General features: G+C 42.2%; 1 protein-coding gene across 3 annotated transcripts in view; it reads left to right on the top strand.

Annotated features, from left to right (window-relative positions):
* The window catches only part of WDR45 (WD repeat domain 45), a 956,899-nt gene that overhangs the window by 134,725 nt on the left and 799,175 nt on the right, over nucleotides 1-22,999 (top strand). For all 3 annotated transcript variants that reach the window (XM_044080189.1, XM_044080188.1, XM_044080187.1), the window contains exon 4: nucleotides 4,385-4,489. In XM_044080189.1, the coding sequence (XP_043936124.1) occupies nucleotides 4,385-4,489 (105 nt within the window). The remainder of the gene's footprint in view (nucleotides 1-4,384; nucleotides 4,490-22,999) is intronic.

Below are 22,999 nucleotides of genomic sequence, written 5' to 3'. Positions count from 1 at the left end.
CCAAGAGGTGGAGAAGATAGATCACAGTCATTCAGAAAGCAGACACAATGACTTCCCCCTTTACCTGCTAAGCAAAGCTTTAATGGCAGCACCTTTGGGCGGAAAACTGGCATTATTCTCAAAAAATTAGCATATTGTTACAAAAGACACATGGATTCTGGACATTATAGACAGAGGCTACAGGTTCCACTTTCACACCCTTCCAAAAATGAGAGGCATGCCAAACCTGCCGCAAAATCAAAGGGCAGAGGCACAAAAACAAATTTCAGCTCTCATGGACATGAAAGCGATTCAAGAGGTACCTGCAAAAGAACAAGGTCAAGGGTTTTATTCCAGACTATTCCTGGTACCAAGGAAAGACAAAGATTGGAGACCTATCTTAGACCTATCCATCCTAAACACATATTTAAAGGTACCAAAATTCAAGATGCTCACATTACAACAGCTTCTTCCCATGCTGGGCAAGGAGTCTTGGCTGGTAACATTGGACCTCAAGGAGGCATACCTGCATGTCCCTATCAGACAAGATTGCAGAAGATACCTCAGATTTCTTGCAGGTTCAACCCATTATCAATTCTCTGCATTGCCCTTTGGCTTATCTACTGCGCCCAGAGTGTTTACGAAATGCCTGGCATCAGTAATTGCCTTCTGCAGACTTCAAGGAATACAAATATACCCATATCTGGACGACTGCCTGATCCAAGCGGACAGCAAGGACATACTTCTGAAACACCTGGCGTTTGTAATAAGACTGTTGAACTTTCTGGGATACACAGTCAACAAAAAGAAATCAAAACTAATACCCTCTCAACAAATAATTTTCTTGGGTGCCAGCTTGAATACAACCACCCAGATGGCCTAGCTCACGCCAGACAGACAAGAGCAACTGTCTCAGTACTTCAGCAACATGGCAACCTTCACCAGGCTGACTGCAAGGAAAGTCCTGCAGGCTCTGGGATTCATGGCATCTTGCATCCTACTGATCCCATGTGCAAAGCTGCATATGAGGAAACTTCAATGGTACCTAAAAAACTTATGGTCTCAACACAGCCACAGCTTGGAAACAATTATACCACTCATTCCATGCCTTCAAAAGGAATTTTTGTGGTGGGCTCAAGCATGCCAAAGAAACATAGGTCTCCCCTTCTGCGTACCTCAAGCAACTCAAATCATCACAACAGACACCTCGGACTATGCCTGGGGGGCACACATGACAGATCCGTGCATTCAGGGAAAATGGTCCCAAAAAGAGAAGCACCTACACATCAACCAAAAGGAAATGCTAGCAGTGCAAAATGCTATTATGGCCTTCAAAGACCTACTGCATCCAGGCCAGCTATTGATAAGGACAGACAACACCACAGTGATGTGGTACATAAACAAACAGGGAGGAACTCATTCATACCCCCTGTGCAGACAAGCCATGACCCTATGGAACACAGCACTGGAATTGCAAATTCAACTTCGGGCACAATTCCTGCCAGGGAAGGAAAACACACTGGCAGACAGCCTAAGCAGAAATATGACAGATCCACACGAATGGAAGTTACATCCTCAAGTTTTCACAAAGATAACTCGGGCATGGGGGCAGCCAGACATAGATCTCTTTGCTACCCACAGAAATTACCAATTGAAAAAATTTTGTTCAAGGACCTATCATCCACAGGCCTGGAAAGTGGCCGCACTTTCTTTCAATTGGACAACATTGACTGTCTATGCCTTTCTGCCTCTTCCTCTGCTGCCCAAAGTTCTATTAAAAGCCAGAGCAGAGAGGCCGAAAATGATTCTCATTGCTCCAGATTGGCCAAGACAACACTGGTATCCACTCCTGAAGAGCCTGACACATTCCCCACCATGGATCCTACCTCTAGTCCCTCTTCTGTTGTCCCAGCACAACTTCAAGACTCTTCACAGCCAGTTCAAAACCCTAAATCTAGCTGCATGGAGAATCCCTTGATTTCCCAACAGACCCTCCTCTCCAAGGAGGTGCAGGATGTCATCTTGGAGGCCAGAAGACCTTCTACTAGAAAAGCCTACTCTGCCAAATGGAAACGATTTTGTGCCTGGAATCAGGAAAAGGGCCAGAATCCTTGGGTAATAAATTTACCTCAAAATTTACAGTACCTAGCTGAGATGTTAAACAGTGGACTTTCCTTCTCCTCCATCAAAATCCACGCTTCAGCCATTTCTGCACAATACAACACAGATCCTCCTTTATTCTCTCATCCTCTCTTAAGACAGTTCCTCAGAGGGGCAAAGAATATAAACCCCCCAAGGAAACCAACAGTCCCTGCTTGGGACCTCAACTTCATATTGGAAAAGCTGACCCTTCCTCCCTTCGAGTCAGCTGCTTCAACAGAACTACAATACTTGTCATGGAAAACAGCCTTCCTTCTGGCTATCACCTCAACACGCAGGGTTTCGGAACTACAGGCCCTCATGGCTGTGCAACCTTTCATCATTTTCCATCAGGACAGAGTTTCCTTACGAACCAACCCTACCTTTATGCCAAAGGTAGTATCCAGTGTAGCTTTGAATCAGACTATCCACTTACCTACCTTTTACCCTAATCCACAAAACAAAGGGGAAAGACTACTGCATTCCTTGGACATTCACAGACAACTTTGTTATTATTTGGACAGGACAAAGCCATTCAGGAAATCTGAGCAACTCTTTGTGTCCTATGCTACAGGTGCTCAAGGAAAGGCCATCTCCAAACAGACAATCTCAAAATGGATAGCCCACTGCATACGCTTTTGTTACTCATTTCATGGAAAAGCTGTGCCTTCAAGCATCAGATCCCACTCCACCATGGCCACAGCTACCTCTGCAGCTTTCCTCAGGGGGGGTTCCTACCAAGGACATTTTGGAAGCAGCCACTTGGAGTTCAGTGCACACTTTCTCCAAACACTATCGCCTTCCACTTTACTGTAAATCTAGAGCGGGATTTGCCACAGCTGTCTTGCAGGGCATCCTTGCTCCTCCTAGTTCCACTTAATGCCTGCCACCCCTACTTAGCTTTGGGATTCTTCCCATCTGTAATGACTGCAGCTGTATGCACGATGAACATAGTACAGTTTTGTACCTACCATAAATGTAGATGTTAGAGTGCTCATACAGCTGCAGTCCAGGTTTCCCCCCCTCCATCCCCTCTTAGGGCAGGCCTTATGACAAACACCTTCTCATACAACCTATTTGGGGTATTCTTTTATGGTGTATTTGCTTGCAACTACTGTTTTTTGATTATTCTATATTGCATGATTACATAAGTTTATGTTTTGCCTTCCTTCTGGGGGCACCTGACATCTGGGGCAAGAAAAACTGAAGAAGATGGCGTCGGCTGCCTCTTTTATACCCCTGCCGCACTGACGTCAGGGAAGAAGCGACGACAACCGACGCCGGACCTAGACTTTGGAATTCGGCCGACCGAGGACCCGCCTGACGGCAGGATAACCCATCTGTAATGACTGCAACTGTATGAGCACTCGAACATCTACATTTATGGTAGGTACAAAACTGTACTTTTTGTAGATTCTTTCACGAACCTTCAGTATGTGTGTATGTATAAAAGGCTGTGTATATAATGTGATACGATGCCAACAAAGTTCCCCTACTCTTTTTGGTAAGTGCTGTGGGATCTTTTACATCCGCTTTCGCTATCACCAACTCAGGCAGATGTGACCTTAGTTTAACATGTCATGTGAATGCTGGCACACTTAGCAGTACAGCACCCCTGCTGCACTGCTTATGTCAGCACCCCTGCTGAACTGCTTATGTCAGTAATGGAAAATGAGTTCAGTAAGTTGGGACGGGAATAGAACCCACAGCCTTCTGATCTTCCTGCACTGAAAGTGAGTGTACTACCTGTTGAGCTAGTAACACTGCAGAGCAGCGCATCTTCGTGCATTAACAAACTTTTGTGTCATAAGGCAGCCAAAACTGTGTTTACCCACATGCATATTCTCTGTTATTACAAAGTTTGGACAACCAGACGTGGCCAAGGTAAGCAGTCTGACTAATGCACATAATTATGTTTAGTTTTAGTCAACTAAGTAGACTGTTCTTTGAGGATACAACTGTAATGCGTTTTGAGGTGAGGACACCCTCCCCCATCCTCCCTATAATTGCATCTCTGTCTAGTGCATTAGATATGTTTGGGGTATATTTTTGAACAACTTCTAAAGCAGTATGATGACATTTCCAAGGTGAAGTACAAGGAAAATGCATTATCCAAGACACTGATAAGAAACTGTGGCACATAACTTCAGTTGAAATGCAGGAATAGTTCTGTCTGTGACATTTACTAGAAGCTTACACTGGTTTTGTGTAACTAATTATTTCTCTGTCTCTCTCTCTCTTCTGTTCTGTCTGTCTTCTGTTATAGATCATGAACAAGTGGGAAGTGTGGGTCATGTAGAAATGCTCCATCGTTCTAATCTCCTTGCTTTTGTTGGTGGAGGGAGTAACCCAAAATTTGCAGACAACTCAGGTTTGTATTAAGATGGCGGTTATTCAGTTTCTAAAGAACTTGCAGCATTGCTGGTTTTGTTAGTTAGGACTCTGTTGTTATTAAAGGAATGTATAGCAAAGTGCAGTAATGTAACCACTAGGAGAGCCATGATTGGAAGATCTGAATGGTACAGCTAAACCTCACTTTCCTTCTACATTCCTTGGAAAATATTAGTCGTTCTTCATTAATGTATTACATCCTGTTCTTCCAGTGTGTGCGTGTAAATTTTGCTTTCCTGAATTTTGAACTAAGCTCTGCTTTTTTTCTGCACTGTTAATTTGTGTTCCTGGTAATGACGCCACAAATTATAATCTCTGTAGGTCCTGATTCTAATGGTGTTATGTAGTATGTCAGGCTAACAAAGGTAACATTTTTTGTATATGTTCTTCGTGTTTCACTGTTGCAGTCATCCCCTGTGGGTTATCCCTGCTGTGGTAGCCCTTGGCTGGCCCAATTACCAGAGTCAATTTTTGTGCATCCACTGCTGTCACCTGTAGTCTGACGTCCGGTCATCAGTGCAATAAAGCAAGGCAGCCAATGTCATTACATCAGTTTTTCTTGCCCTAACCTGTCAGAAGCACAAGGGAAAAGAGAGAAGTGGTCCTGGTGGCTAAAAGCCACCCTGGGAAGCTTGTGTCCCCCTAGGGGATGATGTTAAATGTGGGATGGAGGGAGGGAAACCAAGACTGCAACAGTAAATACATTAGAACATCTATATTTATGATAAGTGCACAGAACTGTACTATGTTCTTCGTATTTCACTGTTGCAGTCATCACCTGTGGAAGGATTCCCAAAGCTGAGGAAAAGGGTGGAAGGATAGGTTGAGTCCTATGTATGGGTCAGGAGGCCCTGCAGAATTGCAGAGGCAAACTCTGCCCTAGACTTAGAAAAGAGAGGTGGGTGCTAATCCTTTGTAAATGTATGGACAGAGGGCCAGGTGGCCACCTCCAAGATCTCCCTGATAGGTACTCCTCTGAAGAAGGCAGTGGAAGTGAAGGTTGCCCTAGTGGAGTGTGTGTGTACGGATAGACTTAGGGATGTAGTCTGTAGCAAAAAGGATACAGTGTAAAATCTGTTTAGAAATGGTTTGTTTGGAGATGGGCTTCCCCTCTACCCCTGGGGCAAAGCTTACAAAAAGCTGGTCTGTTTTTTGAATGGCTTAGTACGGTCCAGATAGTATCCGAGTTGTCTTGCATGTCTAGTGAGTGTAGAATTCTTTCCCCCTTGTTTTGAGTGTTGGGAAAGAAGGTGGGAAAGTGGTGTATGGCCTGGTTAAGAGTCACATCAGATACCACCTTGGGCATAATGGAGGGGCTAGTCCTCAGGGAAACTGTCTGCATGGAAAATTATAAAGGGCTCAACAGCCATGAGGGCTTGAAGTTCCAAGACCCTTCTGGCTGAGGTGATAGCTAGTAGGAAGGCAGTCTTCCAAGAGAGGTACTTCAATTCTGTTGAAGAGAGAGGTTCAAAAGGAGGTAAGATTAGTTTCTCTAACACACAACGCATGTCCCAGGGTGGTGTTGGAGTGCTTCTAGGAGGCCTGATATTAGAAGCCCCTCTGAGGAATTAAAGGATGAGAGAAGAGGGGTGGGTCTGAATCATAATGGGCAGAGATGGCCGAGGCATGGATTTTAATAGAGAAGGACAGGCCACTATTGAGCAACTCTGCTAAGTAATCCAGGATGAGAGGGATGGAAGGTTGGGAGGTACTGCTCCTTTTGATTGTTTCCAAGAGTAGAATCTTTTCCATTTTCCTACATATGATTTTCTTGTGTTGGGCCTTCTGACCTTTGTGATGATGTCCAGGACCTGTTTGCTTAATGGGGACTCCTTGTTAGTTTTTAGTGTATAAGCCATGCTGAAAGTCTGACAGTCTGTAGGTCTGGGTGCAGTACCTTCCCCGTCTCTTAGGTCAAGAGGTAGGTCTAGCCTCAGAGGAAGCAGCTTTGGGGGCTGTAAGGTCAGACTGTGTAGTAAAGGCTACCAGTGCTGTCTGGGCCAATATGGAGCAATAAGGATGGCCTTTGGTCTCTCCTCTCTTACTCTGATCAGAACCTTGGGAATAAAGGGCAGAGGAGAGTACGCGTACACAACAGGGAGCTCCAGGAGAAGGTCAAGGTATCCAACTTCCATGCTAGAAGGTGATACTCCCTGGTACAAAATTTGTGCAGCTGGTGGTTGAGGTGCGAGGAAAAGAGGTCCACTTATTGGGTCCCCCACTCCTGGGTGATTTGCAGAAAGATTTCTCTGTGGAGCTGCCATTCGTGGGGGTCCAGTAAGTTTCTGCTTAGGTGGTCTGCCAGTGTGTTGTTGATCCTTGGTAAGTATTGGACAATTAGGTGTAGCCCCACGGAGGTTGTTGTAAGCCAGAGATTCATGGGTAACCTGCAAAGGGGAGAAGATTGGGTGCTCCCCTGCTTGTTGATATGCCACATTACTGTGGTGTTGTCTGTTTTTATAAGAACCACCCCTGGCCTGAGATGGGGTTGGAAGGAAGTCAGAACCTTTTGCACTGCCATCATTTCTTTCTGGTTGATGTGCAAGTGAAGTTGCTGGGAATTCCAAAGGCCTTGGGTACACCTGCCTGCTAGGTGAGTGCCCCAAGCTATGTCTGAGGCATTGGTGGTGATGGTCTGGCTGGAAGGGTGGAGGAGGAAGAAGGGAAGACCCTTGTTCATGGCACAGGCCTCTGCCCACCAAAGAAATTTGGTCCTTATGCAAGGGATCAGTGGGAGAGTGGTCTCTACGGACTAAGAGTGCTGACACCAAAGGTTAAGTACCACTGAAGTTTCCTCATGTGAAGCCTGGCGAAATGGATGAGAAGGATGCAAGATGCCATGTATCACAGGGCTTGCAGGAACTTCCTCGCAATGAGATGACTTCTGGAAGCCAGCTGGGTGAAGTAGAGAGGCAGGACGCTCTGCTTTTCTGGGGATAGAAAGGCTGTTGTGGTTGCTGTGTCTAGCACAGCTCCCAGAAAAACAATTTTCCGGGTGGGGTTTTGCTTTGATTTTTTCTCGTTGATGGTGAACCCTAGGGAAGACAGGACTGATTTGACAAAGAGAAGGTCCTGGAACAACTTTTCTTTGCTGTCCACCTGAATGAGGCAGGCATCCAGGTCAGGGTAAATCTGTATATTTCTCTTGTCTGCAGAATGCTGTAGCCAGGGCCAAGCATTTGGTGAATACTCTGGGAGCAGAAGATAAGCCAAAGGGCAGTCCAAAGAACTGAAAATGTTGATTGCCTCTCTGCACGATTCCCTGATGGAGATGTGACGGTAGGCATCTTTTAGGTCTAGTGTCACAAGCCAGGCATTTTGTGTGAGCATAGGCAGAAGCTGCTGCAAGGTTAGCATTTTGAATCTGGGGACCACCAAGGAGATTTTCAGTTTGGAGAGATCCAGGATGGGGTGCCAAGTGCCCTCTTTTCTGGGAACAAGGAATGGTCTGGAGTAAAAAACCTTCTCCTGTTTGATCGGGAGGGACAGGTTCTACTGCCCCCAGGGATATTAGTGCTTGGACCTGTTTTAATGCCTCTGCCCACTGGTTTGGGGGGAGGTCTGGGTACCATCATGAAATAGGGAGTTCGCTGAAGGAGAATCTGTATCCCTGAGAAATGATTTTTAATACCCATTGGTCCTTGGTTATAGAGACTCAATTGTCCTTGAAGAGGGTGAGCCTTCCTCCTAATTTTTGATGAGTGAAAGGAGGGCAGAGGGGGGAGGGAGAGTCATTGTGAGTGCTTGCCATAGAAGCTTGGTTTAGAACTCCCTACCTTAGAGGCGGAAGTGGTCCATTATTTGCTTATTTGCTGGCCCTGGGACAGGGGCCTGAATGTCCTGTCCCTGTGGGGCTTATCTTGGCCTAGTCTGTTGGGTGCAAGGAAGGCCCAGTGCTTAGAAGGCAAGTTTCTGCCAAATTTGGGTGGTTGATCTTGAAAGAAATCTTTTACTGTTTGCATAGATTTTGCTTTGTCTTCCATCTTTTTAAGCACCTCTTCTGCTTTTCCCCCAAACAGGTGTTCCTTATCTAGAGGTGCATCAATAAAGTTTAGACTTGACATGATCAGGGAGAGGTTGCTCCTTCAGCCGTGCATGTCTTCTAATAACAGATCCTGTCACTGCTGCCCTGCTAGAGGCTTTTAGGGCATCATATCCACATTGTAAAGCGTGCTTGGCCACTTGACACACAGAGTGTAGCAATTCTGCCAGCTATTTTGAGTTGGCACCGTCAGGAGAGGTAGCAATCTTCTGTTTTAATTGTTCTAAATGGTGTTTTTGATATTTTAACATATGGAACTGACAACTGAGTGCTCTGATAGCCAAGGTTGCAGAGGTGTATACATTCTTACCCCATCTGTCCAGAGCTCTAGAGTCTTTGTCAGAAGAAAGAGGATTCTTGGCAGAACTAGTCTTCGTTCCTTTGGGTCCCTGTGTAATGACCTTGAGGTCTGCAGCAGGGTTCCTGTACAGGTATTTGTAAGAATCCGGTACTCTGCAGTACCTGTCAGGTTTAGTTGGAGCAGGAGGCAGTGCATCAGGGGCTAAGCTGGGTTCATGGAAAACATCGTCCACCACTTCCAGAATAGGTGGGATGGCCTGGGGTCTGTGCTAGGGCAGGTCCAGAAACTTTAAGTCATTCACTTCTTTGACTGTAGGAAGTCTTGAGATTCCATTGAAAATGTTCCCTGAGGGAGTGAAGGGTTTTCCCAAAGGAGGCCCTCTGGAGGGGAGGCAAAGGGGATGGATTCCTCTGCATCTGAATCCTCATAGACAGTTAATGGATCTGGTTCCTCTTCAAAAGCAGAATAATCAGATTCCTCAGACTCTTGGTCTGTCATAATTTCTGGAGAAGGATGCCTTTTCCTTTTTGGAGTGGGGGCCTGAGTACCTTGGATAAGGGAGATGAGATCCTCCACCATTTTAAGCAATTGAGCTTCGGTTGGGGGAGCAGTAGCAAGATGGTGGCTAGAAGCAGGTTTTTTAGGCTTTGAGGCCTGAGAGAATCCGTCGGTCTCTGGGAAGCAGTAGTCAAATGAAAAGACTTTTTTGTCTAGGATTGCTTGTGAGAAAGGCCTCCTCAGAATCCAGTGCCTGCATCGCGGCTCTGGACTCCAACGAAGCAGAGACAGCCAAAAGCACGGAAGACGAAGTGGATGTCTGCGGCATACCAGACTCCAAAAGGGTCTCGGCAGAGGCCTGCATAGAAAGCAAGTCGAGCATCATGGGCTGCGAAAGCGCCTCACTGGATTCTGGAGAACTGAGGACTTGCTTAGCAGTAGCATCATCAGAAGGCTTAGCCTTGTGTGGCCTGTCTCTATCTTTACGTTTTTTCGGAATGTCGACAGATCGTTGGTTGACAGACGCCATATCGGAATTCGAAGATGGAATACAAAAATAACTGTCTGCAAAAAGAGCTCTACAGTGAATGTTTCTCGCATTAAAGAGGGCACAGAACCAAGAATGAGGTATGTTGTGGTCTGGGCCTGAACAAGTGATGCAGTAAGAATGAAAGTCTCAGTGTGGGATCTGCTTTCCACTGGTGAGACAATTGTTAACTTTTTCGGACATCGGTTAGAGCAAGAAAAAAGGGTCCCCAATGAACTGTGACAGCCACAAACTCCTGTATGACATTTACCCTTGGATTGTCTGTCATGCTACATGCTGTATCCCAAGGACTACATTCTGTTAACTTTTAGGTTCATAGGTGTGTACTAGGCTAATGGCCGCCCGTCGTTCGTTCCCAGTGCCTCTATCAAGCAGAGCCACTGGAAAGATCTCTGGGGTAAACTTTCTATTTCCCATCCACTCATCAAGATTTCTGTTGAAGAGGGCTAGTGAGGTGCTCTGCTCGACATATATGGGAAGTCTGTTCCAGAGCATAGGCGCTCTCTGGGTTTTGAACCTGTCCCCCCAACATGTTCTGTTCGTTGTGGTAATGAGGTTGAGGTCTGTGGAGCATGTGGTGTGGAGGGATTGGGATTTCTTTAGATGTAGCATTTCTAACAGTGCTGGGTCAAACATGGCTTTGTAAGTCAAGCAGAGATTGCCTCTTCGTAGACGATATGAGACAGAGAATAACTGGAATTTTTTGAGGCTGTTCGTGTAGGACATGTGTTCAAGGCCTAGGATCCTCTTCGTGAGGTACTTTTGTGGCCTCTCCAGCTGTTGCAGGTGTCTAGTGAGGTACATGCTAAATGGGGCATTATGCTCTATGATTGGTCTAATGAGGGAAGAGTAGAGAGATTACCTCTTTCTTCCTGGATGCAAAACCCTTGCTAATGAGATGTGCCACATAAAAGGACTTTCTGACCACAGTGGCAGTGTGGTAGTCGAAGGAGAGGTTGGTGTCAACCTGTGTCCCCAGATCTCTTGCAACGCCTTCAGTGTTCAGTGGGCTCCCATCAATGTGGTAATTAGTGGGAACTGATTTTTTTCCCAAAGGGGATGACAATGCATTTTCTGGCATTAAGCTTAAGGCCATGGTTTTGACACCAGTCACTGGTCTCAGTGAGGCCTTTCTGTAGGATGTCTGCATCACTTGGGGAGTTAATAATGGCTCCCAGCTTGCAGTTGTCTACAAATTTGGTCAGTCAGAGTCCCTCCGTGTTGGTCTGGACTTCTGAGAAGTAGATGCCAAACAGGAGATGACCCAGGACCGATCCCTGTGCGACTCCACTCGTTCTGGTCGGCAGTATGACTTGGAGTCTGCTACTTTCACAGTATGTGTTCTATCTGTGAGCCAGTTTGCAACCCACCTAGCTATATAGAGGTTGATGCCTAGTTTGGTGAGTTTATCAATAATTCCTGAGTGAGGAATGGTATCAAAGGCCTTGGCCAGATCGAGATAGGCTGTATGAACTGCTTTACCTTCATCCACCGCTCTGGTGAGTGACTCAGAGTAGTTAACCAGGTTGAGCAGGCATGATCTACCTTTCACAAAACCAAATTGCATGGGATCTAGAGTTTGGAGATTCCCTATATCCTTGTTAATTAGGTCCATGATGATGCACTCCATAGCCTTACATATCAGACTTGTCAGGCTAATGGGGCGATAATTTCCAGGGTCTGTAGTCGCTCCTCCTTTATGGAGAGGGCTGACAATAGCAGTGCGCCATTCGGTAGGGACAAAGCCTGAGGTGAGGCTATGAGTGAACAGAGCACACAGATGTGGTGCCAGTTCACTTTGTAATTCATGTAGAACACAGCCAAGGATATTGTCGGGTCCCATGGAAGCTGTATTCTTGGCCTTAGACAATGCATCTTTAACCTGTGCTGCAGTAATGCAGGGTGCCTGGCATTCTTTTGGTATCGAGATCGGTCCTTTTGGGGGGGGGGGGGGTAAAAGCTGGCACTGAATCTGTCAGCCAGTATGTTAGCAATATCAATTGGCTCAGTATAGAAGGCACCATTGTGCAGTAACTCGGAGCAAATGTGGATATTGCCATGGAGATTCTTGGTATAACTAAAGAAGGCTTTATAGTTGTTTTTAGTGTCTGCAGTAATTATGCCTTCATAGCTGGCTTTGGAGGTTTTGATGAGGGATCTCAACTTTTTGTTGACACTAATAAGGGAATTTTCCCAGTCTTGGGACTTCATTTTTCTGCAACAGTTTCTTCCTTCTGTTGTAGAGTTTATTAATGGCAGGAGACCACAAGACTGGCTTCCTTTTTTCTGGAGGAGAGCATCTTGGTTCTGTTGGGTATGGCTATTTCCATGCATTTATGTACGTGTTCATACAGTGCATTGGTGTATGATGCGGCAGTCATGCATCTATTTTCCATTGGCATGGGTGCTATGAAGTTAGCCACCTCTGTTTTTAGGAGTCCAAAGTCAGCTTTGGAGAAGTTTTTCATGGTGGATACCTTTGCGGGGGTGTGTGGGTGAGATGTGGATTTCCATGGTGATTAGTTTGTGTTCGGATCTAACAAGGGAGGAATTGACTATTGGTGTAGAGCAGTGGTTGCCCATGTTAGTAATAACCAGATTCAAGGATGTTGCTTCCTGTAGTGGAGTTAAGAATGAGCTGGTCCCGGGTATTGGAATTGATGAATTTCAGGAAGCGTTTAGCCAGTGCATTGGTGCTTGAGTAGTTTTTCCAGTTGATGGAGGGGTAGTTGAAGTCTTCTAGTACAAGAGTGCTGAGTTGTACCTTGATAGATTCCAGGGTGGTTAGGAACGTGGAGTGAGAGTGTAGGGACATGTTTGGGGACCTGTAGCAGGCTATGATCTGGATCGCAGTTTTACCCAATGTTAGTTGTACCTGAAGCATTTCAGATGCATTATGCTGGGCTACTAGTCTGGAGGTGAGCATATCCTTTATGAATATGGAGACACCACTGCCTTTGGAGCTTCGCTTCATGTTTCAGGGCCGAAAGGTGTGGAATGAGTTATAGTCTGGTAGAGCAGGGGTGCTTTTTGCCGCTTTAAACCAGGTCTCCATTACAGCACAAATGTGTTAATAAAGTATCAAGTTAGTAGCTGTCATTAACTGGTAAAATTAGTAGTGGATAAAAAAAAAAATCAGACCTTAAAGCAAGTTATTGCAAAATGCCTGGCCATGTGGACTGAACTGATTGCATATTTTACTGTTCTAGACTTGAATAAAAACAGCCATCTTAACTGTCCTAAACCCACAGCACCAGAGTCCTGTTCATTAAATAGTCGGTCAGTCCACTAGGAGGTCATGACTGAAATGTTGTGGCAGTTGAAACTCAGCTAAATTGATTAGGCAGAGATGAAAATTGCTCTGCATTTCACCTACCATATGTGTTTATACAGTGGTCCCAACAGCTTATTGGGAAATCATGTATTTTACTGTTAGGGACTTAATTGTTTAAAATTTTGTGGGTATTTGTTGCCAAAATGTAGCGGAAAGGAATATTTGCTGTTCTATGTTGGCAAAAAGCTTTTTGTGGTAATTTGATAATGTGTGCACCAGTTTTTTAGCACAAGATTTCTTTTTTTGTTATTGGTTGTTACGTTTAGTTTTTCATTTATAACCATGTCATCCATGTTTCTTCTACACAGTAAGTAGTCTTGGGTTTCAGTGAACTTCATGCCTTCACTATAGAACATAGGTACTAAGACTGAACCACACCAAACCTTCCCAAAGCATAGAAATGTCCTTGAGGCTCCTAGAGATATTAGAAAAGTACAGTGGGCATCCCATTACAAACCAAAGCATGTGCTACAGTTCACAGTGAAAGATTGATCACCTGCACCCTCACCCTTAAGATGTGTCTTACTACATTATCAGTTTAGTATTGATACACAAGCAGATATAAGTATGCTTATCCTTCTGCATTTAACCTGATATTTCATAATAATGAATGAGTGATGTTTAATTCTTTGACATCCCCAAGGTCCATAAAAATATTGAAATCCCTCCTTTTAGGCCCATAGTTGCAGCAAGTGGGTCGAAGACACATTCACTAGCAGCATATGTGGATTTCTGGGTACAACACGTGGTAGATAAAACTGAACATCTAATGAAAGACTCATGGGACTTTTTGGGTCATTTAAAGAAAGAATTTTGGAAGGAAGATTTGATTTCTCTAACAGCAGATGTGAAAGATTTATTCACTGTTATTCCTAGAGTAGATGAGATGGCTTTATTTGAAGAGGCTTTGTTCCATTTTTCTGATCTTGCACATGACCGAATCACACTTATATGTGAAATTATGAGTCTAGTCCTAGAAAATAATTACATTTATTTTGAGGGCGAGTTCTACCAGCAGATAAAAGGGGTAGCGATGGGGGTGGCTTGTGCCCCAGTGTATGCAAATTTAGTATTGTTGTGATGGGAGACTAACTCTGTATTCCAGTGCCCCTTTTGGCACAGAATTAGAGTGTATGCCAGATTTCTGGATGATATTTTTATTTTGTGGGATGGACCTATTATTGAGCTTGAACAATATCTCAGTAACACAACAGAATTTCTAAAATTTACATGCAAGTTTGATGGTTCTGGTATTAATTTTCTAGATAGATATATCTTCCATGACAATAGTGGTTTGAGATCAAGGATTTTTCGAAAGGAAACGTTCTGTAATTCCTAGTTACACTTTCAAAGCAACCATCCTATAACTCAAAAAAGAAGTATTGTGAAGAGACAAGCTATCAGGGTAGCACATATGACATCACATCATGATGATGTAAAAAGTGAATAAGATACAATTTTTATTATGTTCCAGGAGAGGGGATATCCCAAAGAATTTGTTATGGAAATAATAGATGAGATATACAAAAAATGGGGTACTATTTACAAACTATTGCTGGGGGTAGGTTTGGTCACATCCAATACTGATTATAAGACTGACACTAATAAGGTCTCATATGAGAAAGCTTGTGTGTTACAATACAATCATCTGGCCAAAAAAATCAAGAACACCTTGAGCTCCAATTGGAATATATTCAGGGTAAATAAAGATGTTTATGATAAGGTGGGTAAAGAACCTAAATTTGTATATAGTACAGGAGCAAATTTCAAGAAGCTCCTGGAATATAAGGTAGATGGTTCTAACACAGTAGATGTCAAGTACAAGACCTTGTGGAGCTTACAGTCAATGCTCCCTCATTTTTAAGGAAAAATATATTACCCTAATTAATAGAATGCACAGTAGGGTTTATTTTAAAAAGGGTAATTGTAAGACTAGTAAAGTAGTCTATTTAAGTGTTTGTGCCATGTTTTTACTTTTATGTAGGTAAGACTGAACGTCCCTTAAGATGTAGAATATATGAACATGTAAATGATATCAAAAATAGGAAGCAGAATAGTGCACTATATAAACATTCTCAGACTTGTTCTAATTTTGACAAGTTTTTATTTGGAATAGTGGAAATTATTAAACTGGGTGGCAGGGGAGACTGGAAAAACATTTTAATGAAAAAAGAAACAAAATGGCAGCTCAGGTTAGCTGCAATGTTCCTCAAGGCTTGAAGGATGCAATTTCAATTGTTCCTATGTTACATGAAAAAGTAGATAAAATATAGTAACCTATAAGGTACATGTGCTTTTTAAATAATTTTGGTTATATATATTAAATAAATATATATATATATATATATATATATATATATATATATATGCTGCAAAAACTGCTTTGTGCTGATCCTAGCCAGGCCTTTTTAAATAATTAATTGATGTGTGAATGATTTAAAGTACATTCATTATTTTATTGGTGGAATTCTAATTGATGTTAGTATGTAAACTATGTTTTTTCATGGCTTCTTTGTTATTCTGATGAAGTCTCTCTTTATTGAGATGAAAGCGCTCAATAACTGTGAATAAAAGACTTTTGTGGATTATAGCAGCTGCGGTTGTGATTACTTGGACTACATTTCTTTTATATGCAGTATTTGCTGATCTGTCCCTCTTTGTCCAGCTTGCATGAGCAGATTTTTTTAAACAGCTTGATCTGCAGGGTGTACAAGGTATTCTACCCCTGCCTTAATCATTTACATGTGTTCAAGATATTTTATGTCTTGACTGCACTTAATGATCAAGAATTTTTTTTTGCCAACCTAGGGGTATTCCTGTTGAAAAATTATCATTAGAAACCCAGCAATGGAGATCATAATAAATATTGTGTTTTATTTCAAACACACAGAGATTGAGTGGTATTCAGAGTCGCCTGGTTGTACACTAGTGCAGGTAAGATTTGAGTCAGATACAAGTCATGCTTACGTATAATGGTAGGAAAGTTATAAAGAACTTCTTAGGCAAATGAGTACATTATGAGATATAAATGAGAAATGTGTGCAAAAGATGCAACTCAACTATGTTAATTAGGTATTATTCCTATCTTTTGTGATTCAGTTACAATTTGCAATGCAAATATGCATCACAAATGTGGCTTATGAAAAGCAAATCCATGCCTTTTCAAATCAGTTTGCAATTGGTGAAGAAGCTCAGGTTTGTTGCTAGTATTGCTATTTCCAACTTTTAGCTGCTATACTTGCTGCAGGAACCTTTCAGAGACAGACTGAGGGCATGCTGGGTATCTCACAAACATCTTCCTCGCGAATACTACAGCAGTTTCTTGATATGCTCATCTACATGGGTTAAGAGCATATCTGTTTCCGAGTATCCCCGTATGACTGAACCAGTGTCCTGTGTGCCTTCTATAGAGTGGCATATTTCCTAAAGTGCTTGGTAAGATAAATTGCACTCGTGACTATTAGGGCCACACCTAGACCATGTGGGAAGAGGTACCATGATAGGAAGGTTACCATTCCATCAACTGCTAGGTAGTGTGTGATGCACATGACTTTAACTACAGCATTTCATTACAGTATACTGGCAGTGCACATGATAGTGTTATAGTTTCTGATAAGCTGTGTAAAGGTCATTGACCATCAAAACATAGGCTCCAAGATCATAAGGTAAACATTCAAACAAAACCAAGGGTCTAAAGACTTCTTGAATGAGTCTAGTGAGTTGCATTTCCTTACTTGTAATTGCCGTCTGTTCCATGATCTCACAATTCTTTGGCTGATAAGCCTTGACTTAAAATTGATTCTGGATTTTGCAATTTGAAGATATAATTTACCCCACAAGACGTATTCCATGATAGCAGCAACTAAGTATTGAACAAAAGCCATGTTTCTTCATCATAAAATGCCCGATTCCCACATATGGCACGCATTCACTTTACGGCGACTTCTTGCATGGTAGGATGTTGCATGGACACCTAGTAGGTAAGTACACCCCAAGTGACCTTTTCCCATAGATATTCCTGTAATATTCATCATGGTTTCATTTAGTAACTACCATATCTTCATGTTTTCCTCCACTGTTATGTTTTCCAAGTGATGCAGGCTACCCACACTAATGACACCAGGTCATAATCCACAGTAAGTGCAGATAAGTACTTCAGCACTGTTGTGCAGGATAGTCTTTATCAAGTCTTTGGCCTGCTAAAACCCTGTATCTATTGGCTGGATGAGTTGGCTGTGTGGTGGTGGTGGTGGTGGGGGGGGGGGGCTTTAATATGACCCTGATACCACATACAGAATGTTCAGTGCTTGTTGCAGTCTGCATAATGTGGTTATGGGTTGATCCAGTGTGTAACTGCTGGGAGGTAGTTATGCATGGTGAAAGTGCAGCTCCCTCTAAACTTTATTCCACCAGTGATGGTGGCCAGCTTATGGCAGTAGCATGGCACTCCTGTCAGGCTTATGCAAAGTACACAGCAACACAGGCAAAGCGGGAGTTCTAATTTTCAGCTGTGGGCCATGGCATTCACTGCATGACAGTGTCAAGTGATAGTGTGTATAGTGTTCTTGTTGGCTATGTTGAGTAGTGGTCTGCTCACACAGTACCTCTGATGTCTATCCATACACCATACAGAAACGTATAATTCATATGGGCACAACCATTATCATTTGCACATTGTTCAGTGGTCAGTGGCACAAGTGCTAATTATACCAGCAAGGGGTAGGGGGCTGTAGAAAGTGGGTAGGGGGCTCTAGAAAGTGGCCATGGATTTGAAGAATGTATATAAATACATAGTTGCCTTTTTATGATGATACCTGCCTGAAGAAGTGTATTGTTGTGGTAATGAAGTTCTTTTCAAGTTGTTGTCTTTTCGGCTTTTCCCGGTTAGGGGTCACCACAGCGGAACTCCGGTCTGCTAATGATTGGTAGTTGAGTTTTACATGCTGAGTTAACAGCCCTGACGCACAACCTTCAACGAAGGTATGCCCATTCACGCATGTCTCCACGCAGAAGACGCTCTAGCTGAGAATCGAACCGGACAGCGTCTTACTGCGAGACAACAATGCTACTGCAGCACCACCACCGTGGGTGGTAATGCAAATATTCTTTCTGTTGCAGTCAGAGATTTTCTTTTCCTTATATGACAGGTGCCCTCATCCTTTTTGTTTTTTTTTCCCAGCATATAGGCAAGTGCAGATGTTGTTGCTCCTTATCCAGGTGGGTTGTTAGTGTATCTCCTTCTACTACTTAGGATTGTTGTTGGTTGCTGTGTGTATTATGGATTTTAAAGTTGAAATTGTGTATCAAATCTGAATTGTCATATATGCAGCTTCCTAATAATAGTGTCTAAGCCAAAGGGGAAAAAGGATACACAGGCAAACCGTTGAATAAAAACTGATAATAGAGTGGATGATGGACCCTTAAATCATGAGCAAGTACTTGCATGTGGGTTTGATACTGAGATGCTAAAATGATGACATCTACTAGATGCAGGGGAAATGTTTGACATTGATCAAACACTGCTGTAGGACCTAGGTCTAGATCTCATCTCAGAGGTCTTACCACATGATGTGGAAGTCTGACAATGCCCAACTGCCTTACTCTTCTTCCTTTTTTTAATAAACACTTTTTATTGAAATTCTCACTTAAGACACAGGCAAATGTGTGTGTGTGTATATATATATATATATATATATATATATATATATATATATATATATATATATAGGAAAACTACTAAATCTCGAATGTTTGAAATCTCGAATTTCAAATGCTCGAGACCATGTAGCCGAAATCGCATATTACCGAGAGACCAGAAGCGTGAAATTCAAAATCCTGATGTTAAGGGATTTTGAGTTAGCGCTTCTGGTGTTGCGGTTCAGGTTAAGTATGTGTGTGTAAGTGTGTTTGTGAGGAGCTTTAGTGTGTGTGTGTGTGTGTGTGTGTGTGTGTGTGTGTGTGTGTGTGTGTGTGTGTGTGAGGGGCTATAATGTGTGGGTGTGAGTTTGCCTTGTGTGTATGTCTGTGCGATCTCGGAGTTGGAATATTAAAGTCGGGGGGTGTGCACATGGGGGGGGTGCAGGGGGGCGAAGCCCCCCTGCTTATCTTTAGTGTAGGGTGGTTTGTTTGGGTATGGGGGGAGGCTGTGTATATGTTTGTGTGTGTGCTGTGTATGTATGTAGTACTTTCGCGATTTTGAATTTCGCGCTTTTAAAATGTTGGTAATGTGTGGTTTAGGGATTTTAGTCTCTGTATTGTGGGCTTCGGGAGTATGTAGTTTCTGTATTACGTAGTGATTCCATATATATATATAAATATATATATATATATATATACATATACATATACATATACACACACACACACACACACATATATATATATATATATATATATATATATATATATCTATACACATATTAACATGTTCCCAGTAACAAACATTATACATCATATATATTCTTTTGTATAACTATCATCAATCCAGCATTATATAAATTGATCAATTCCTACCCTCCCTTAAACCTCACTCCTCCTTCAAAACCTTATTCTGCATGTATTTTTCCCACATTTTCCTTTTTTTCATGTAGTTTGCTTCTACCCTTTTCTAATGATACCACTTGGAGTTCTTTTTTCCCTGTTACAATATCCAGTACTTCGAGTGCAGTTGGTTTTGACTTTGATTTCCATTTTCAGGTACTTGCTTTTTATTTTGGTAGCTACCAGAATTAAACTTAACAACGCTTTACTGTGTCTAGGCATTTCAGATCCTGCATCACAGCTCAAAAATTTCTGTTGTTAGTTACACACATTTGCTCGCCCAATATTCCTGACAGAATACTCTGTAGGGATTTTTTAAAGGCTGTCAACTCTTTACACTCCCAAAACATATCTTGCCAGTTAAATCTTTCTTCCCCATCACACCACCAACATGTGGCATCTACCTGAGGAAAATTCTTTGGAGTCTTCTTGTGGTATAACTATACCAATACAAACGCTTTCAGTCAAGCAATCCTAAATCTTCTAGACTTTGTTGCATATTTAGGAGTCATACATATGTCCTTCCATTGTTTCCTTGGGAATTGGTCATCCATTCTCTCTTTTCAATCTTTTCTAACCTCCTCTGATTGATTTCTATAGTTATTATGCAGTGTTTTATATGCCCTACTAGTTATCCCTTTTTAACAGCAGTGGCTGTTCTAGATTCAATTAAAAAAAACTGTACCAGAGCAGGCCTTTTGATTCTCATATCCCTTTCTTTTTACCTTGATACCAGTCTCTGGTATGGAAGACCGTCTCTAGCCTGCAGTTCAAATGTCTTCGGCCTCTTCCCATTCTGCTACCATTCCCTGTCTTGTTATTTGCTCCCAATACCTTGGTTCCTTTGCAGTTTTCTCCAGTAAATTCCAAGCCTGTCTTACCTGTCCTCTGTACTCCTGATTGAAGTCATCCCTATTGGCAAAAATCTCATTTTTCCATTCTTTTCTTGGTTTAGTTCTTGGAATACTTTCTGCTACTTCATGAATATTACATTCTGTATGGCTGTTATTCTCCTTAAGGATCTAGAGCCGAAATCCAATGCTGTCATTATTTCTTGAACCCCCCACTTTATCATCATCCCATTTCATTTCGAATTATAGTATTCTGCTTGTGTTATGTATGTGAGCCTTAGCTGTGTAGTTCTAAAATATCCCTTTAAATCAGATAATCCTAAACCACCTTGTTCTATTGGAATGATCAACTTATTCCACTTGAGCCTCACCCACTTCCCCTACTAGATAAATTCCTTCAACTCTTTATTACTTATTGCCCACCACTACTACTCTGTTTGATAAAAATATACCTGAGCTGTATATAAAACTAAAGGGGCTTAAAACATTTTCACTGCTTTTATCTTGCTGCCTATATCCAAAAAAAGAGCTTCCAGTTTCTCAGTTTTTGCATTTTTTTGTTTAGTCTCTCCCCACATATCCTTAACTGCCATAACAGAATCCTTTTAATCCACACTCCTAATTACATAATTTTATCGTGTCACCATAAATATGAATATTGCTGAACAAATTCACGTGTGATTGTATACATTTACAGCTATAGACCCACGGTGGTGGTGCTGCGGTAGCGTTGTCGCCTCACAGTAAGATGCTGTCCGGTTCGATTCTCAGCTAGAGCGTCTTCTGCGTGGAGACATGCGTGAATGGGCGTACCTTCGTTGAAGGTTGTGCGTCAGGCCTGGCAAGCTGGTAGGTAAAAATCAACTGCCAATCATTAGCGGACCGGAGTTCCTCTGTGGCGACCCCTAACTGGGAAAAGCCGAAAGACACAAACAAACAGTCTCTGTTTTCTGTTCATTGTTTTATCATCGTAAGAGACTTGAAACTGTCTAAAAATATTCCACAAGACTGAGATTTTTGGGGGGCATTATTGGGTACAAAAATATTATAATTTCCAAGTTTTTATTAATTACTGTACCAATTATATCCTTGAATTTTTGAGTTCTTTATTTCATTTGCCAATGGCTCTAAATGTAAACCAAATAACAAAGAGGAAAGAGGACACCCCTGCCTGGTTCCTTTATTCAGATACATCTTGTCAGAGAGGAACCCTCCCACTTTAATTTTTGCCTCCAGTCCCTCACATATAATTCTAGTTAACCTTCTAATTGTATCAAGGAGTGCAAATGCTTCCATTGCCTTGCTCATAAAATAGCTTACTCTGCTGCATGCGTTCTGTCCATCAAGACTCTCCACCAACAGCAGTATTTTCTTACACTTTGCTTCCTTCTGGATCATCATTGTTCTATTAATGTTGTCAGATGTTTGCCTCCCCTCCACAAAACCACATTGATTCATGTATCTCAATTTTTGACAACACCTTTGCCATTCTTTTAGTTATTATAGACATAAACATTTTTTAGTCGAGATTTAAAATTGAAATGAACCTATACGAAGCTAGGTTTGTTGGATATTTGTCTTCTGTAGGTATTACAGCCCCACAGCTTTATTCAGAGATGTTGGTGCTTCCCCTCCTTTTAAAATACTGTTTAAACCTTACAGATCACTATTCCTGCTTGTCTTCCAAACTTCTACAGGAATTACCATCTATTCCTGGAGGCTTTCCTGCAGACTGATTATACATCATTGTTTTTATCTCCTCTCCTCCTGTCTTAGCTGTTTGATCCTCATCTACCTTTTGCCTTGGCATACTTGTCTTCCATAAATATTTCCATTTGTGCTCTTTGTTGGTTTCCACATTTCCCTGCTTTATACAAATTGTCATAAAATTTCTGAAATATTTCTAATACCTCTGCAGGATCTCTGATTATTTTTCTTGTTATAGGCTCCCTAAGTTTGGCAACAACCCTTTCTACTTTGTTGTCTTAAGTTGTTGTGCTAAATGTTTTTTGTGCTCTGGTGTTATCAAAAAAAAAAAAAAAAGTTGCTTAACAGCAGTCTTTTAAACTCATGCATATTATCCAGATACTCCCTTATTTTCTTTTTAACACTCTGCAGTTGAGCCTGTTCTTGTTCTGTGAGATTCCCCTTATTATAAAATACTTTAACCTTTGTCAGCCTCTCTAAATAATTCCTGTTACATCTTAACCATATCTCTTTTCTTTTATTTCTGCCTTATTTGTAAACTCAACTTTCATTTTATTCCACTCACAAGCTGTAACTTAGGAAGAAATTTCCACTACCCATTCCTTAAATTCCTCTTATTTTAACAGCTCGGTGAGGAAGTGCCAGTGTCTCATTTCACTTCATTACTCTG

The sequence above is a fragment of the Protopterus annectens genome, chromosome 8.part0 (assembly GCF_019279795.1).
Source record: "Protopterus annectens isolate FY-2018-M chromosome 8.part0, PAN1.0, whole genome shotgun sequence".
In the NCBI taxonomy this organism is placed as follows: domain Eukaryota; kingdom Metazoa; phylum Chordata; order Ceratodontiformes; family Protopteridae; genus Protopterus; species Protopterus annectens.
The sequence above is the reverse complement of the archived record's forward strand: the minus strand, read 5'-3'. Positions and strand labels throughout refer to the sequence as shown.